The sequence below is a fragment of the Miniopterus natalensis genome, chromosome 4 (genome assembly GCF_054644295.1).
Source record: "Miniopterus natalensis isolate mMinNat1 chromosome 4, mMinNat1.hap1, whole genome shotgun sequence".
NCBI classification, from domain to species: Eukaryota; Metazoa; Chordata; class Mammalia; order Chiroptera; family Miniopteridae; genus Miniopterus; species Miniopterus natalensis.
Window position 1 is genome coordinate 19,137,459 of NC_142084.1, and position 18,012 is coordinate 19,155,470.

The 18,012-nt window shown below is 47.0% G+C and overlaps 1 protein-coding gene and 1 long non-coding RNA gene across 2 annotated transcripts in view; one reads left to right on the top strand and one right to left on the bottom strand.

Annotated features, from left to right (window-relative positions):
- SPOCK1 (SPARC (osteonectin), cwcv and kazal like domains proteoglycan 1) overlaps nucleotides 1–13,149 on the top strand; it is a 461,737-nt gene extending 448,588 nt beyond the window's left edge. Inside the window, exons 8-11 of the mRNA XM_087816357.1 lie at nucleotides 1,178–1,399; nucleotides 5,692–5,754; nucleotides 12,472–12,609; nucleotides 12,944–13,149. Coding sequence (XP_087672483.1) covers nucleotides 1,178–1,399; nucleotides 5,692–5,754; nucleotides 12,472–12,609; nucleotides 12,944–13,128 — 608 coding nt within the window. The 3' untranslated portion in view covers nucleotides 13,129–13,149. The remainder of the gene's footprint in view (nucleotides 1–1,177; nucleotides 1,400–5,691; nucleotides 5,755–12,471; nucleotides 12,610–12,943) is intronic.
- Nucleotides 7,275–18,012, bottom strand: part of LOC148093216 (uncharacterized) — a 36,859-nt gene continuing 26,121 nt past the window's right edge. The window contains exons 2-3 of the long non-coding RNA XR_015714390.1: nucleotides 7,695–7,767; nucleotides 7,275–7,560 (exon numbers count right to left, since the gene is read on the bottom strand). This is a non-coding gene — a long non-coding RNA (uncharacterized LOC148093216). The remainder of the gene's footprint in view (nucleotides 7,561–7,694; nucleotides 7,768–18,012) is intronic.

An 18,012-nucleotide genomic window follows, 5' to 3' on the forward strand; every position in this document is an offset into this window, starting at 1 on the left:
TACATAGAAACCCAATGACCAGGATGTGGGTGGGGCAACCAACCCCATCAGGAGCCTTCAGAGCCGCCACTGTATTCCCCCACCTGCCTTGCCCTGCCCATCCCCAAATGTGGCTCCCTCGCCAGCTGGATGTCCCCAGGACAGGAGGGTCCTGCGACGCAGGGGCAGCCCCGGGAGGGGAGGGGAGAGCGTAGACTCAGGATTGGGCCGCCTGGGTTTGAATCTCAGCTCCACAGTTGTATGACTTTGCGCTTGCATTTTTTCATCTGTAAAGTGGAGAGGATACGCCATCATTTCACAGGCCTGGGCAAGGATTCCGTGAGCTGATGAAGTATGCGGCGCCTAGAAGCGTGCCTTAAGCAAGACAAAAGTGAGGCCTTCGTCACCATTTTTCTGGGAAGATAAAACCAGTCCTAGAAATCCAGCTTGTGGAATGACTTGAAATCGCACAGTGCTTTTGGCTCTGAAAGATGAGCTAGATTGGGGCATAGACGAGTCAGGTTTGGGGCATCCCTTCTCTGGGATTTGGCTATGGTACACTCACTACCCCAAGTGGTAAGCAAAGTGTTATTATTTGAGTGCATACAGTTTCCATTGCGATAACAAGTATTTCTTTAAAAAAAAATGACCCCTCTTCCCCCAGGGAAATAATTGAGAAATTATTGTCTGAGTCTGTTTGGATTCCGTATCATGTACCTCTCGAGGGGAGAGCAGAAAAGGGGCATGGGAACCGAGGCGGCAGGTACCTGGCATATTTCCCATTAATGTTCAGGCTGCTGTGGGGGGTAATCAGGGCTGCCCGACTGCGCCATGCAGCCGCATTTTACTGCCTTGTCACAGTAGTTCCTCTGCTCTGCTTTTTCCTAACTATCAAAGCAGTTTGCAGTATTGTCATCAGTGCTCTTACTCTCCATGTGCATCCCATTCCTTGCAGGCATATACCCTGTTTCAAGCAAGTCTAGTAAATGAAAACCCCTACTTACATCACAGATAAATTAGCACTGGGGATTTGTGCCTGCTAAACACATTTTCCTTAAATGCTGACTTCTGTTTCTGTGCATTTTAAATTGTTTCACTTAAAAACCCCCAGCACCAACATATTCTAGCAGAGTGGCACAGCCTCCTCCTGGGCAGGAGCAAGCAGGCTGTGGCCGCCGACACCCGCCTTCCCTCGCAGGGTTTGACACCAGCATCCTGCCCATCTGCAAGGACTCCCTCGGCTGGATGTTCAACAAGCTGGACATGAACTATGACCTGCTGCTTGACCACTCGGAGATCAACGCCATCTACGTGGACAAGTACGAGCCCTGCATCAAGCCTCTCTTCAACTCCTGTGACTCCTTCAAGGACGGCAAGCTCTCGAACAACGAGTGGTGCTACTGCTTCCAGAAGCCTGGAGGTAAGGCAGGAGGTGGGGCCAGAGCCCAGGGCAGCCACGTGGGCACGACCGTGTACTGGGGAGGCGGACCCATCAGCAGGAAGGGGGAGGCAGCTAGAGAATAAAGCAGTCGGCCCATTTACTGGCAAGCCCAAAGGCTCTTTTTTCTATTTTCTTCCCATTTTTAGCGAAGTGGTATATTAGAAAACCCAGGAGCATAATCAAGGAGTCCGTTATTTCATTCCTTTGGGGGAAAATCTCTTAACTATATTGTGCCTCAACCTTTTCATCTGTAAAATGGGCATGGAAACCTTTGCCGCATAATTTCCAAGATCATTGTGACAAACACTGTGCAAATATAAACTATCAGTATCACTGTCCCATGAATTCTCTGTGTTCCCCTTAGAGAAAGCCATGTGTCGGTTTCTAGGATAGTAGCATTTATACTGAGTGTCTTAGACAAGGATATTTGGATATTTTGGTTCTAAATAAACTGGCTAACTGAAGAAAGAAGGAAGGCGAGATTGGAGGAATACATGGACAGAATACAGGGGTATCTGGTGTAACACACGCCAGGAGAGTGAGCCTGCACGAGGACGGACTAGAAGACGCTCAGGGATCCAGCGGGAGCTCTGAGGCTCCCTGAGGGGTCTCAGTGTCCTGGGGGTGGGGTGCCCATGTGTGGTGGTCCACAGCTCACGGGACCAGCAAGATCCCAAGCCCCAGAAAAATCTGATCCAGCCTAGGTCAGGCCTCCAGGATAACATACCCGAAGCAGGCTGTCAGGACGCAGCCTTGGGAAAGGAAGATGGGTAGAGTAGTAACTTTAAGGGCTTTAAGTGTGTGTGTGTGTGTGTGTGTACACTCAGTACACACACAGCGGAGAATGTAGACAGGAATCAGAAGGACACTAAGAGAGAAGTGCACCCGAGTGTTTGTGGACTTGTAAGGTGCATCCCCAAAGGCAGAGGCACTGGTCAGGAGGGCATGCGCATGTTTAAGGTTGAGCAGCGTTTCCACTTTGCCCTCCAAAGAGGTCGCAACGATTTTTACCTCATGAGAAATCCACAGGAAGACCCGTTTTCCATTGGCTCGCCAAACTTCGTGGCCATTTTCAAGTTGCAGGACAAGAAATTGAATTTCCTCGTAGGCTTCATTTCTCTATTATGACTTAGGTTGAACAGCTTCATGTTTGTTTGAGACGCTCTCTAGTTTTCTTCTATTAGGTTCTTGTTGTTTTTTAAAAATGGGAATTTTCTCTAAGGGTATTAGGACTGTTGTACGCATAGGTACTGCAAATATTTTCCCCCAACTTTGACTGTATTTTTGCCAGGGAGAAATCAGATTTAAGATAGATTTCTTCTTTTATTTTATGGCCTCCTAGAAGCCATAAAGCTTACATTATTAAGCTTGGAGAGTTATTTCCCATTTTAAGACAGTAAAGCAGTTCTTGTGTTTTCTTCACTACCTTTTGGGATTCTTTTTGCGTGTTTGTTGAACTCATGTATCACTTTAGATGTTTTTCATGTACGGTCAAGTGGGGTCCCAGCCCCAGCCCCTACCCCGACACCCGGAGATGGGTGTCCAGTTGCTCTTCTAACATTGATTGACGAACCCATCTTTCTCCCTCCAGTTTGAAATGCTTCTTCTGCCCTGTATCTGTCTTTTCCTGAGTATTGTCCTATTAAGTGAACTATACATAAATCAGTTCTAAACTGTTTAAATTACAGTTTTACAATGTTTTAATATCTGGTGAGGCCAACCTCCTCTGCTATTAATCTTTTTTTCAGAATTATCCTGGATAGTCTCCTATTTTAACTTTTTAAGCTTTAGAATCAGTTTATTCAATTAAAAAATTCTTACTGGTTTCTTTCTTTAGAATCAGGCAAAATGATATTAATCTAGAGAGAATTGATAGCTAGAGAACATTGAATCATTTTGTCCAAGAGCAGGATCTGTCTGTCAACCAGGAGAGACACAAGTTTTGTTCTCACAAACCTTATACTACCCTGTAAGTGAAATCAGTTACTTACCATCATATTGCCTCGCCTGTGGTGGTTTCAATATTAATTTTGTTCTCAGCCACCTTACTAAATTCTCATTTTGGGCAAGTAGTTTTTCTGGTTGGCTTCCTTGGGTTCCTCAGCTGTGCAGTCAGACCATCTGCAAATAGCGATGATTTTCTGTCTTCCTTCTCAATTTTTATTCCTCCTTGCTCTTTTCTCATCACATCTGCTGCTAGTACCTGCAATCGGTGTTAAATAATACCCCTGCTTTTACTTCCATGGAAATGCTTGTAGTGGTTAGCGTTAAGCTTATGACAGGTTAGGGCCGGAGTGCATGTGGTCACGTGCCCTCGGCCAGGCTCAGCCTCAGGGTGGGCGCCTGGGGGGCTCCGCAAGGGCCCCTCATGGTGGGCCCACGGGCAGGGAGAGGCGAGCACCGTCCTTCGTGGTTGTTCATTTCCAGTTAGGTCTCCACTGCCTCCATCCCTGACCCAGAACCAGTTCTGGGATTTTCGTTTTACTTTCACATTTTATTATCCCGTTTGTTAAGGTGTGCACTGGAGGCTAAAGTCTTTCCTCAGCTATAGACCATAGGTGTTGCTATCTGGTATTTTTATTATGGCTAATTTGTAGATAATTCTACAATTAAGTCTTCGAGGACCTATTTGGCCGGAGAAAATTGTTAGTCCTTTTAAACGTTTCCCGTGGTAGGATGATCTGTTAACTGGTTTTGATAGTCTCTCTAGTTTTATTGCTAAATTGGAGTTTTAGACTTTTAGCCCCCAAAATTCTTATGGGGAATCTGTTCTGTAGACCAAAACAAAGAGGCTAAGTGTAAACTTCCTGGAGTTTGTTTAAAAAAAGAAATCACGAAAGAAACTTTCTCCTAGCACCAGGTGTAACTACAGAGCAATGGGAGCCCATGCCAGTTGTCTTCCCTTCTGGGGTAACGACTGTCACCTGCTCAGCAGCGTCCTGCTCTGTGACGGAGTTTCGTTTTGTTCTTTCCTGTTTCTCTTGCTGCGATGTTTATCGGGTCTCAGTCCTATTTATTTTTCCTTTTCCAGAATCCCTGTAGCACAATCTGAGGGGGAACGGTCCGATACCGAGTTTCTAGGGGTGACTGTGACCAGTCTCCTCAGCACCTCGAGCTCTGCATTTCTCTGAGGTCGCACCTGCCTTACGCGGTTGTCCTGAAGATTAAACTAGTGACGATGTCAAGTTCTAGGACACTGGGGGACATTCTAAGAATTCAGTAAATTCTCATTATCTATCATGGTAAATGCCAATTTTAATCACTGCAGATGGAACTTGTTTTCAGGGGTATCTTAACCCCAGAAGTAAACTGGTTATATAACCAGTGTCGCCCAGGAATGAGCAGCAGGCGCAGGTGGCACTGTGCAGCCCACAGGGTGAGGGATGTGCACAGGGGCTCAGGTGCGCTGTGCAGCCCCACACTTTGCGTGTACGGAGGTGGCGTGAGTGCCCTGAGTGTCAGAGCCCCGTCCTTGCCTGGAGGCCCATAGGCAACAGCAGAGCCTCCCGGAGCCACAGGACCTGCAAGGCAGGGACGTGGTACGTCTCGAGAGCTAGTGAGGTCGTCTTTCTTCTTGCTGTGAGTGGAAGTTGTCCTGGGAGGTAAAAGAGTGTGACACCCTTTCGTACGCCCCACTTAGCCATGTGGCTCTCACTGCTGGTCCTGTGCTGGTTCATAGCAGCGTGTTTTATAATCGAGGCTCGGAGACAGAGACATGCTCGAAGTACTCAGCTACGAGCGGCAGGGCTGAGCGCTGTCCTTACTGTCTCTCCAGATGGCTGGAGCATCTTCATACCTCTCCTTTGGGGCCTGTGCTTCACTTTCCTGGGTAGCAAGCCATGAGGTCCTCCACTCATCTTCCTCTCCTACAGCAGGACCTGGGGTGGATGTACTGTCCTCTCTGGTCAGCTGGCCATGGACTCGGAACACATGCCGCATAGGAAGTGTTGGTCCCCAGCTCACTATTTACTTCTTTGTATAAAGCCTGTTAGCAAATCGCCTATTAGACACCTGGTGTTTGCTTGAGATGGTGGTGGGGAGAAAAATTCCTATACAAGGAGCCCCCAAATACTATTTTAAGTACCTCCTGGTGTAAGTTTTGTAATTAGAAACACTAATGGCCTGAATTTGTTTGGCTGCATAGTCACAGCGTGTGGAGTCATTCCTCTCCCAGGTGTGCCATTGCCTGCCTTTCGTGTCAGAGTGAAGCCAGTCATTGGAGACTGTCTCCCGCACCATCTGGAAACTGACTTCCCTGTGTTGTGTTTTAGGCCTCCCCTGTCAGAATGAAATGAGCAGGATTCAGAAGCTGAGCAAGGGGAAGAGCCTGTTGGGTAAGTACGGCTTCTTGCCACTCGTTTAAACCACTGATTAAACCGTCATGTCTCTTGTAATATTGAGCACAGCAATGGCTGGCACTTAGGGACCCGTGTTTGATGAAGGCAACGCCTCACTGTGGCCCACACGGGTCTCTTCCAGGCAGCTGGGGCTGTGCCGGTGTCTGGGAGCTGGCGAGAGGGGCCCAGGGCTAGTGGGCAAGTCTTTGGGGGTGGAGTCTCCCCCCTGACCTTGGGCTCCACGAGTCTCTGCCTCTTTTGAGCCAGCCACTGAATGGAGCCTTCATGTTCTTCCCGACCCTAAAATGACAGAATTTCCTGTCCATTCAGGGGGGAAGATGAGCCCTCCTTCCCCGAGCCTGCGAGATAGGACTCAAGGACGCGAGTGGATGGGAATGTCTGTTTCCCATGACCCCTGGAAGCGAGCGTAAGGCTCTATGGTCTGCACACGACACGTTTTTCCTCTCACCTCTGTCCAGATGGTGGGGTGGAAGCGGGGGGCTGTGTGAGCGGGTTTCCCTGGCGCGGGCCCTTGTCGCTCCCCAGCATCCTCTCTGCGGCACCCAGGGTAGTTGTGGCACCCAGGCCATCCCCGGGAGGCTGGTAAACCTGTTTGCTAGACAAAAAGGAGTCCGCATAGCTATAGCAGGAATTCAGAACTATTCTTATTAAACATCAGGAGCAGGGCATTCCCTAAGCAGCTTCCCTGCCGCTGCAGTTTATTTACTTGATGGAAATGGGCAAGTTTTTAGATGGAGGCTGTCTGAGGTATTAGGAGAGATTGCCAGAGTTTATAAAGTACACACTCCTCCTTCCTTTGACTTTTGAAAATTACTTATTTCACTGGCTTGCCTCAAACTCTGCCCACCTGACAACACTCTGTTCAGCTCAGAACTCCAGAGTTGTGACTTTGACCTGCCTGGCTCTTCTGCCCAGCCATGAATCCCACCTAGTTTCAAAGCTTACTTTATATCGCATCTCCCCACATAAGGAGATTACTCTGCCTGAGTCATAAAAACACCATTTTATTTGCTCACAAATTACTTTTCACATGATGAAATCTTCTAATATAATAAATTGTATTCAGGGGCATTTTGGTTAAAAAATTAAGACAAAACAGGCAACAACACATTCCTATCAGTTATAATCACTGCCGACTTCCAGGAGCGTTCATCATGTTACATTATGTACCATGTAGAGCGGCTCCTGCTTCCTGCCACCCTGGGGGCTCAGCCCAGTGGTGTTTGTTTATTAAGTGCCTGTTTTCCCCCTTGCACCTTGAGGAGGAGCCCCAGGTCCCCAGCTCTCTCCCTGCTCCCCTTTGCAGGTAGTTTGAGAATCTGTTCACAAATCTGTTTTTTGGTTATTGAGGTACCTGCTTTTTCTTCCTGCTGCTCCCTGAAGACTTGGGATGTGGTGCCCTGGCTGAGCCCCTAAGTTAGAGTGTGGGCAGCAGGCTTGCCCACCACTTAGGAATGGTTTTCTGGGGGCCCCTCCCCTCCGTGATCTGGAAGAGCCTGGTGAGCTGAGTGCTGCCGAGTCATCCGTAGAATCAACTGGAACCTGGGGTCAAATCCACGGTCAAGTAGAAAAATCTCTCCCTCCCAAGGCACACTTCTTTCTGGGGTCCATAGCATCAAGCAAGAGGTAAATTTAAAGATGCTTATTTTTTTTTAAAATCAGAAATAAAGTTACGGAGTAGAAAACCACAGTAGTAAGCAGAAACCTGTCTTCATGGTTGATGTAGACAGTGTTACTCACTCAGGAGAGTCTCACACAGAAGATCAGCAGTCATCAGACACCCTAAGAAAAACCAAAAACTGTCATGAATAAAGATTACTACAGTTAAATGAGAATCAGCTTAGCAACACCGACTGAAGGAAGTACTATCTTCAGGGTGCTGGGGAAACCACTTGGAGCCTAGAATATAAACTTACCCAAGGAGCATGTTCAAGGTGCTGACACAGATTTTCGCAGACCCAGACTTGCTGACGTCTCAAATGATAGACTCTGCAGAAGAGAAATAATCCCACAGCAGTTAATTGCGAAAAAAGACATGCGGCTAAATCTACATAAATAGGACCTATAAAAATGTTCTGATAGCAAGCTGAACTTAAGATTTCAGACTGTTGGTGGACCTGAGAAAAAGTGGTAAAAATATGTTAAGCTTCTGATTTGTTCATGAAGAAATCATAGGTCAACTTTAGATCCTATAAGTAAAATTATGCTTCTCTGTGGAAAATTTAAAGGTAACAAGATAAACCTACAGAAGAAAAACATGGAATACAGAAAATGTAATCATGTCAGCAAAAGGAGGGAAATGAAAACTAGAGTGGTAAAAATAATGGCAAGCCTGTCTGTAATCACAGTAAATATGAATGGGTCTCACTCAGAGACTATCGATTGAAGTTACATATAAAACACAGAAACTTGAAATTAAGAGAGTCAAGAGTCATTGTTTCAACAATGTTAAAACCTGACAGAAGCAACCACTTTGAATTCTAAAAATAAAGACACTATCATCTTGCTGAAATGTTCCTTTTACCATGTAATGTCGTCGATTGGTATTTCCATATCTTTAAAACAAATCTGCAAGGAGGAATTGTATTTATAATCAGATTTTAAATATAGCTCTCTTCTAGAAACTTACAGTTCAAGTAGGCAGAAGTATACACAGAGAAGAAGTGAATGGTGTGATTAACTAGCATTAGTATATATGTATTCTTGTGCATTGGCATAGAACATACAGTCTTTTCAAAAACACATGAAGTATTTGCCATAGATTATACCAGAAAGAAGACTCAACCAATCTCAAAAACCGTCACGGATCCAATTCACTTGCCACAACACAATAAAAGAAGAAGTCAAAACTAAGATTGCTGAAAACCGGTACATCTGGGTTTTTAAAAATAATTAGTTGAAGGTGAAAGACAGTATATACAAAGCACTGAGAAGTGACTGAGAGGTAGGCGGTGTGTACCAGAACTGGAGGGAAGCAACTGAAGTGAAACTTAGAGGAACAGTCATAGTTTCAAATGCATTTATAAAAACCAAAAAACAAAATTTTCAAATCGGGAAACTTTAGGAACACAAACTGAAATGATTAAAAGTAAAGCAGAAAACGCTGAGGCAGACAAACCTTTGCCAACATAAAAGGCTTGAATGCGATCATGCACTTAGAAGTGGGACGTGGCCTCAGGTATAGGATTGTGTAAACCTGGCAGTCCCACACTTCAGTGCGTCAGAATTCCGTGCAGGCTCATTAAGGCAGTTTCTGATTCAGTGGCTCTGGGGTTAGTCCCAAGGATCTGCTTTTCTGAGATGTTTCCAGGTGATGCTGCAGCTGCTGGTCCTGGATGAACACTTTGAGAGCCACTGCTATAGACCCATTTACAACAATTATGAAAAACTAGTGAAATGGATACTAGGGATGACCACATTTGGGTCACAAAGAACCAGAAGAGCCAACTGGATTAAAAAGCCATGAAATTAATTTAAATCAAAATGCTACTCATTGCCCCCAATACGCACCAGGCCCAAAATATTTTTATGGGTGAATCCTTCATGGAAGAGAGAATTCTCATTCTATACAAAATGTCTAGAGTATAGGAAAAGAGAAAAATACCAAATCATTTTATGAACTTATTAGTTTGATACGGAAAGAGCAGACACAAAATTATATGCCTTTATCACTTAGTAACACAGATGCAAAAAGATCAGAAAATGGAATCAGTATTCCAATAACAATGTATCATGACCAAGTAGTATTTATTCCAGGAAAGCAAAGATATATATTTTAAATTGAATAACTAGTAATTCATCTCATTCAAAGTATATAAAAGATTAAAAAAATCATATGATTTTATCAACTGTTAAGAAAAAGTCATTGAATCAGAAAGAAATAGAAACTATGAATCGGTAATCAAAACTCTCCCAAAGAAGAAAAGCCCAGGACCAGATAGCAGATGGCTTCACTGGTGAATTTACCAAACATTTGAAGAAGAATTGATATCAAAGAATCAAAGAGGAGGGAACACTGCCAAATTCATTTTATAAGACCGGCGTTATTCTGCAAGCTAAGCTAGAAAAGATACTATAAGAAAAGTACAGGCCGATATCTCTGATGCATATAGATGCAAAGATTTCCAATGAAAGACTAGCAAACCAAATTCAGAAGCACGTTAAAAGGATCATTCATCATGATCAAGTGGGATTTATGCCTGTGATGTAAGGATGGTTCAATATATGCAAATTAACCGATGTGATACATCACATTAACAAAATTAAGAGTAAAGTGCTATCATCTCAACAGATTTAGAAAATCTATTTGACAGAATTCAACAATTGTTCGTGATAAAAACAACAAATTAGGTATAGAAGGAACATACCTCAGCATAATAAAGGCCGTATGTGACAAGACCACAGTCTGTTTCATACTCAGTGGTGGAAGTTGAAAGCTTTTCCTCTAATAAGGATGCCCACTCTCACCTAACCTAGTACTGGAAGTCCTAGCCAGAACAAAGAAATATATAAGAAAATAAAAGACACCAGATGGGAAAGACGTAAAATTGTTTATATTTGCAGATGCCATAACTTTATATATAAAAAATCCTAAAGATGCCACCAGAAACCTGTTAGATCTAATCAACCAATTCAGTACATTTTCAGGATACAAAATCAACATGCAAAAATCAGTAACATTTCTACACACTAACAAATTATCTGAAAAGGGAATGAAATGATCCAATTTACAGTAGCATCAAAAACAATACTTAAGAATAAGTTTAACCAAGGAGATGAAAGAGCTCTCCACTGAAAACCATGAGACATTAATGAGAGAAATATAAGACACAAATGATCAAAAGGTATCTTGTGCTCTTTTTAATTATTAGAATTAATAATACTAGCAGAGCCATCTATCTATAGTCAATGCAATCCCTATCAAGACTCCAGCGGTATTTTTTACAGTTGAAAAAAAAAATCCTAAAATTTGCACGGAACCACAGAAAACCCCGAACAGCCAAAGAAAGAACAGCAAAGCAGCGAGATCACACTTCTGATTTCAAGCTGTATTATAAAGCTATAGCAATCAAAACCATGAGGCATAAAAACAGACCCATAGGCCAATGGACCAGAATCAAGAGCCCCAAAATAAACCCATTCATATATGGTCAGTAAGGGACCCAAGAATACTCCATGGAGAAAAGGCAGTCTGTTCAAGAAAAGGTACTGGAAAAATTAGATATTTACATGTAAAAGAATAAAACTAGTCCCCTGTCTTATACCACTCACAAAAATGAACTCAAAATGGATTGAGGACTGAAATGTAAGACCTGAAATCATGAAACTCCTAGAAGAAAACAGAAAAAACACTCCTTGACCTGGGTCTTGGTAATGATTTTTTTGGATATGACACCCAAAACACAAGCAACAAAATTAACAAGTGGGACTACATCAAACTAAAAAGCCTCTGCACAGCAAAGGAAACCAATGAAGGGAAACCATGACCTATGGAATGAAAATATTTGCAAACCACATAAGGAACTCATACAAGTCAGTAGCAAAACTTATCATCCAATTAAAAAAATGGGCAAAGGACCTGAATAGATACTTTTGCACAGAAGATATACAGTCGGTACATAAAAATGTGCTCATCACTAATCATTAGGGAAATGCAAATCAGAACCACAGTGAGATCACCTCATGCCTGTTAGAATGACTGCCATCAAAAAGATGATAAATGCTGGGAATGATGCAGAGAAAAGGGAAACACTGTACACTGCTGGCGGGACTGTAAATTGGTGCAGCCACTATGGAAAACAGTATTGAGGTTCCTCAAAAAATTAAAAATAGAACTACCCCATGACCCAGCAATTACACTTTTGGGGATTATCTGAAGAAAATGAAACCACCAACTCAGAAGACTATCTGCACCCCCGTGTTCACTGCAGCATTATCGACAATAGCCAAGGCGGGGAGACAGCCTGCGGCCGCTGACGACTAATGGGGGAGCAGTCGTGGCCTGTATGCCACTGGAATACCACTCAGCCATGAACACGGAGGCAGTCCCGCCCAGGCGACCACCTGGGTGGACCTTGAGGGCATTATGCTAAGTGGAATAAATCAGACCGAGAAAGACAAATACCATGTGGTCTCACTCATGTGTGGAACTCCCCAAAAAAACAAAAACGCAACAAAAACAAGTTTATAGAAAAAGTGAGCAGATTTGTGGTTACCATAGGCAGGGGTGGGAGAGTCAAAAAATATAAATTCCCAGTTATAAATATTAGGGATGTGATGTACAACGTGGTAACTGTAGCTGACACTGCTGTAGGGTATCTAAGTTAAGAGGACAGTCCCGAGCCCTCATCACAAGGAGAATTTTTCTCTATGAGATGACGGGTGTTAACTGAACCTCCTGCGGGCCGCTCCACAGTGGAAGCCCGACCCCCGTGCCCTGCACCCACCCTCCACGCAGCGCAGTATCACAGGAGCTCCATAAAACTGGAAACACATTAGGAATAAGTTATTAATAAATAATGAGAAGTGTGCACTCGAGCTTCCTGTCTGTCCTTGAGCAAGTCCCAGGGCCCGTCATCCTAATAACCAGCGCCCCCCCCCCCCCCCAGCGCCCTCCCGCGCCCGGGGCTGAGCCCTGCGCCTCCCTTCCTCCCGCGCCCGGGGCTGAGCCCTGCGCCTCCCTTCCTCCCGCAGGCACCTTCGTGCCCCGCTGCAGCGAGGACGGCTACTACCGGGCCACGCAGTGCCACGGCGGCACGGGGCAGTGCTGGTGCGTGGACAAGTACGGGAACGAGCTGGCCGGCTCCCGGAGGCAGGGCGCCGTGCGCTGCGGTGAGTGCCCGTGAGCCCCAGCCCCTGGCGGGGCGGTTCCCGAGGTGGCGCGGTCTAGGCGGGGCGCTCAGGGGGCCGAGGAACCCCGAGGCGCAGGAGGTTTTGCGCAGCTGGCTTTCCCGGGCCCCTGGGCTGCGCAGCGGGTTTGCACAGTCGGGGCCTGTTGCGGGCCGAGAGCGATGAGGGTCATGAAGCCCCGAGGTGGGAGCCGCGGGCCCACAGAGCCCGGGCCCTGCGCCCAGCGGCCACGGGGATGCGGCTGGGGCGGGACGCAGGGCTCTGCCTGCCGGGTCCCGGCAGCAACTAACTGCGGCCCCTCCGCCCCTCGGCCCAGAAGAGGAGCAGGAGGCCTCCGGGGACCTCGGCAGCGGGGGCGCCGCGCTCCTGCTGGACGACCTGGAGGACGCGCGGGAGCGGGGCCCCAAGGACAGGCTGCGGGAGCTGCGGGAGCCGAGCCGCGCGGTGACGGACGACGAGGACGACGAGGACCGGGAGGACGAGGCCGGGCACCTGTGGTAGTGGCCGGAGGAGTCCCCGCCTGTCCCCCCCGCGGCTGGGAGGCCGCTCCCGTCCCGCAGCCCGGGTGGCGCGTCCCTGCGGGGCGGGAAGGGGCGGTGGCGCCCGTGTTCCAGGCAGGGGACCGGCTGGCCACGCGGGGCCGCCTTCCCCCCGGGAGCCTCGCGCGACAGCATGTGGCTCGTGGGACTGTGACAGTGCAGGGAGCCCCCTCCCAGTGTCCAAGGCCCTCTTCTGGCCACCCACGCGGTGGCCACACAGCATGGTTCCCGGCCTTACGGTGTCTAAGTGCTTTTCTTGTGTCTTGTAGGTGTCGTGGAAAACACCCCACACTGTACTTTATCCCCCTGCTCCTGCCGCCCCTGGCCTTGTTTTGTTAAAGATTAGTTGCATCACTCTATCTGGCTTCCTACAAACAACGGCCTTAACTCAGTCGAGAATCCTTTTGGGGAACTGATTTTCTTTATTAAAAAATGGTGTCTGGAGGCTTTTCTCGGTACATGCGTAACTACGGGCACATGTACAGAAGAGACTGTGTATGTGAGGCACACACGCCGCTCAGAAAAACTCTCTGGCTATCTATTAACTCATTTGAGAAACAGTTATAATTTGTCAGCTTGTCCAGACCTGGATCACAATTCTGGAATAAAATATTTGTATCAAAGTCCTGTTTAGCACTAACAGGTTGGCCCTTGTCGCCTACAGGCAGAGGAGGTTCCCTCCCCGAGCGTCAGCAGAGTACTGGGGCCTCTTTGGTTAGCATGAGCCTCTGTCTGCCCGACTCCCTTTTCCTGCACAAGCCATGCGACTCCCACGTGGGCAGCGACAGGAGCCATCTCTCATTTTCCCTCCAGGCGCCTGCTGCAGGGCCCTCCCTTTCCTGCCTGCCAAGGGCTTTCCCTGCGGCCGTGCACATCCCCCTGCTCGCTGAGACCATGCGCCAGGAGAAAATTCAGGATTCTTAACTCAGAGTTTTGCTTTTGCCCCCATTTCATCCACAAATCATGATGATACAAAAGCAGGACAGAATCCCCGACAGAGGCCTGGAAAGAACATAATAGCACAGGGAAGCGAGGGTTGGACTTTTAGGAGCCTGTCCTGTCTCCAAGCCCCCGCCCACACCAGTGTCACAGCACTATCGAAGAAAGTCCCTCACAGTTTGCGTTTCTTTCCCGAAGTAAAATCATCATTAGGGTCACTCCCGATTTGGTGAGGTCGTCATCCCCCCAGTCTCCAGGACTTCCCTCCCGGTCAGGCTGGCCCAGGCACCAGGACAAGTACCAAAGAGTAGTCTTCAGTGTGGCCCCGTTTAGTTCCCTGCTGGCCCTTCAGCTCCTGCCCACCCGGTTTCCACCTACCTGGATGCCACCACCAGCCACCCAGCGAGGCTCTCTGGTCCACCCTGTTTTCCTTCCCTCCCACATGAGCTCCAGCCAGAACACAGAAAGACCACGTAAACTCAGGCAAAAAATGTACTCAGCCAAACCATGACCACAGGTGGCAGCTGACCGGCCCTCCACCCCACAGTGACCATTTCTTTGTACTTTGCCCCACCACCTCAGACCAGCATTTTCCAACCCCTGCATTGGCCGGATAAAGTGGCATTGCCCCTGCAGTTAGTCTCGGACGGGACATGAACGGGCCCGATGTGGTAAACCCCTAGGCCCGACAGACACGAGCACGACCAGGATCCTAGATGTAGCAGGACCACTGACAGCTCAACTCCATCACCTCTGTGTTAATATTTTTTTCCTAACTTGCACAAGACTTTGAGGTAATTTAGAAAACAGGTGCTTAATTGCAGCTAAATTACAATGGAGTATATAAAAGAATCAAGACATTAAAAAATCTCAGTTTAGACCCTCAAAGAAAACCATTGTGACTGTCTCCTCCGACTTGGAAAAATGCACAGGAGAACAAATTAAAATCGACAAATTGATTTCACTTAGAGAAGCTAATTATCTTACAAGTGTCAAATTAAGATGACACTTAAAGGTCCTTAGCATGAACTTAATGATGGAGAGGAATGCTCCATAGTCAGTTCTCAGGAAGGTAATGAGATGCTCATTTTTAGAGATTTTCCAAGAAGATATTTTGATTCATTAAGATATTAAATAAAAAGCCCTCCTACCACCAGAACCCAGATCGGTGGAGCCACCATAATGCCACTTCTCCTGCCTCAGGGTGGCACGGCAGCGTTAGACTTTTGAAAGGTCTTTAATGCTTTTCACTTATGGAAAGTACTAAAGATTAGATTTTTTAGTTCCTTTATCCTTAGAATTTTTGTTTTTCCTCTGGCAGGAGTCCTTTAGCTGGTGACAAGGTATACATAAAAATTATTATAAAAATACTTCTGTGATCATCTAGTCTCTTGTTTGAGGCAGACACTGAATCCTAACTCATGTTTGGAAGCTCCTGAGTGAATAGTTTTAAAAACCATAAACGCTTCTGTTGTTTAATACGGTTTCCTTAGCGTCCGACACCGTGGTTAGGAGTCTGCCATAATACTGTCGTTTTGTTTCCACAGATATTCTAGGCATGGAAATACCTTAATACTGGATTCGAGGTTTTGTATCAGTTTCCCTTCTTTAAACCCGTTTCCCCGGGCGCAGCGGTGAACGGCGCCGTGGCCGTCCAGGTCTGCCCCCTACTTTTCCCAGGATGCCATGTGCTTGTTTTCGCCTGACCACACTGTACAGTGACATCCACGAGCCCTTTCAACAGTGGGTGGTTTCGCTCTTTTTATACCTTTTTCTCAGTCACTGACGTTTGTCCCTGTCTGATGTGTAGCATTGTAACAAGAGCCACCAAATCCCAAGTGTCAATTTGTTGTCCCTACTGTAGAAGAAATAGTGACGTAGAAAAACCTAGTGAATTCTGAATGCTTTTCCACGTAGACTTATCTGGAATGTGAACACGACTCTTTGGTTAATAGTAACTGCTTAACTGTAGTCCTGAGTAGGTGCATTTCTGTCTGTCTCAATAAATTTTAATTTGTCTGCAGCATCTGCGTGTCTGTGCTTTGTCAGCTTGGACGTGAGCCTGGCAGGCGTGTGGGGCGTGCTGGTGCGGTGGGTGCAGCCCGGGGAGGGCACAGCGGCGCCTGTCCGGGCTTCCAGGCACGGGAGCGAGGCTGACCGCTGCGGCCCTGCCTGGCCTGGCCCCTGCGCATCGCACCCCAGGGCCCGCGGGCCCTGCGCCCGCTCAGGCTAAACCACGTCCCCTGACCCTCGTATTTGCTTTCACCTCTCTCGGGCTTCAGTTTTGCTACTTAGTCCCTACCAGGTTTCACTGCTGCCCTGCTTGCGGCCTTACGCTGTTTCAGTTCTGCCTGTTCCTTCCCTCCCCGGTCACTTCATTTTCCAGTTCTCCTGGGAAAAAAGAATCTCTCTCCTTTACGGGGACCATGAGCTCTCCCCAGTTCATGGGTTCACACACCAGATGCTGGTCAAAGCACCAGAATGGAACGGGAATTGCCTCCTGTCCACCTTCCTGCACATTTAGGCCCCTGTGGCTCTGACTTAATTATTCCCGGGGAGTAATCGCCCCACTGGCGAGGAACACGCTGTGAACTGGGCTGTACAGACAATCCGCAGATGGACTGAACAAGGAAGGTGCTTCCCAAACCCACCAGCCAGGGTCAGAAGAACGATGGCCAACCCGAAGCTCGGGAGCAGCTACATTTGTGGCCCCCCCCCCCCCCCCGGCACAGCGGGACGGGCCAGACGTCACACTCCTCCAGCTGAGCCCTCACGGTGCCACCTTGGCCTGTCAGAGGCAGTTCTCCCAGTTCAGAGACACTGTGTGAGGCAGGAGGTCACAGCACCTCCCCACAATTCCTAGTCATCTGTAAGATTTTCTTTGAAAATTCAGTTCAAGGAAAGAGGCATATTTCAAAATGTATTCATTCAACAAGCTTTTATAGGTTTTATTAGTAGATTGGAGATTTATAGGTTAATGTGTGTTGGATGGGCGAGCGCCACTATGGGCAGGCCCCCATTCAGTTCCAGGAATATAAATGTGAGTAAACCCGGTGCCTGCTCTGTGAGTTATCTCCTTGAAAACAGACAAATAAGTGATTGTGACAACATAGGTTGGTGGGTGTCACACTGACACCAACGGGCTGCTGCAGCCTGTCACGGCTGGTCTTTCTTGGTTCCTTTTACCCGTCATTCCCTGGTTTTCCTCCCACCTCTCGACCATTCCTTTTAGGTCTCATATGTACTTTTGTTCACCCACTTCTGTTAATGCCAGGGTTCCTCGGGTCTGCGTCCCTGGCCCACTCCTGCTCACACTTTCTTCTAGACAGTCTCCTCTGTGCCCTTGGTTGGCCACCACCCCCACTCTGGAGACCCCCAATCTATGTCTCAAGTTTGGTTTTGACTTCCACTCCATTCTGAAACAATCCCCTGCCATTTACATAATTCTACTCAAATTTCCCACCGACACCTCAATTTCAAAGCTTAAAAAATCAGAATGACAGAGTGAAACACAAAGTGGATATGCCTGTGACAACGAGAGCCAGCAGGCTTCTCTTAATCAGTCCCAACAGAGACGAGCCATCAGGGAAAACACTGATGAATTCTCCTCCGTCAAAATTAATATCACACCATAAACAAAAGGTAAACAAGAAACTAAAGACGACATTGGTGACAAAAGGATAAAGGATTGGCTACAAAATACTTTTGAGCTCCTATAAATCCATAAGAAAAACATAGTCCAACAAACTAATGGGGAGAAGATAAATACAAGTGGCTCGTAGGAGACACAGTAATGCCTGCCCTCACTCATGATCAGAGAACACAGATTAAAGCCGTGACCTATCAGTTTTCACTCAGAAAAAAGCCCAATGTTGGTGCGAGTGTGGAATAAAGAACACTGCAGTCA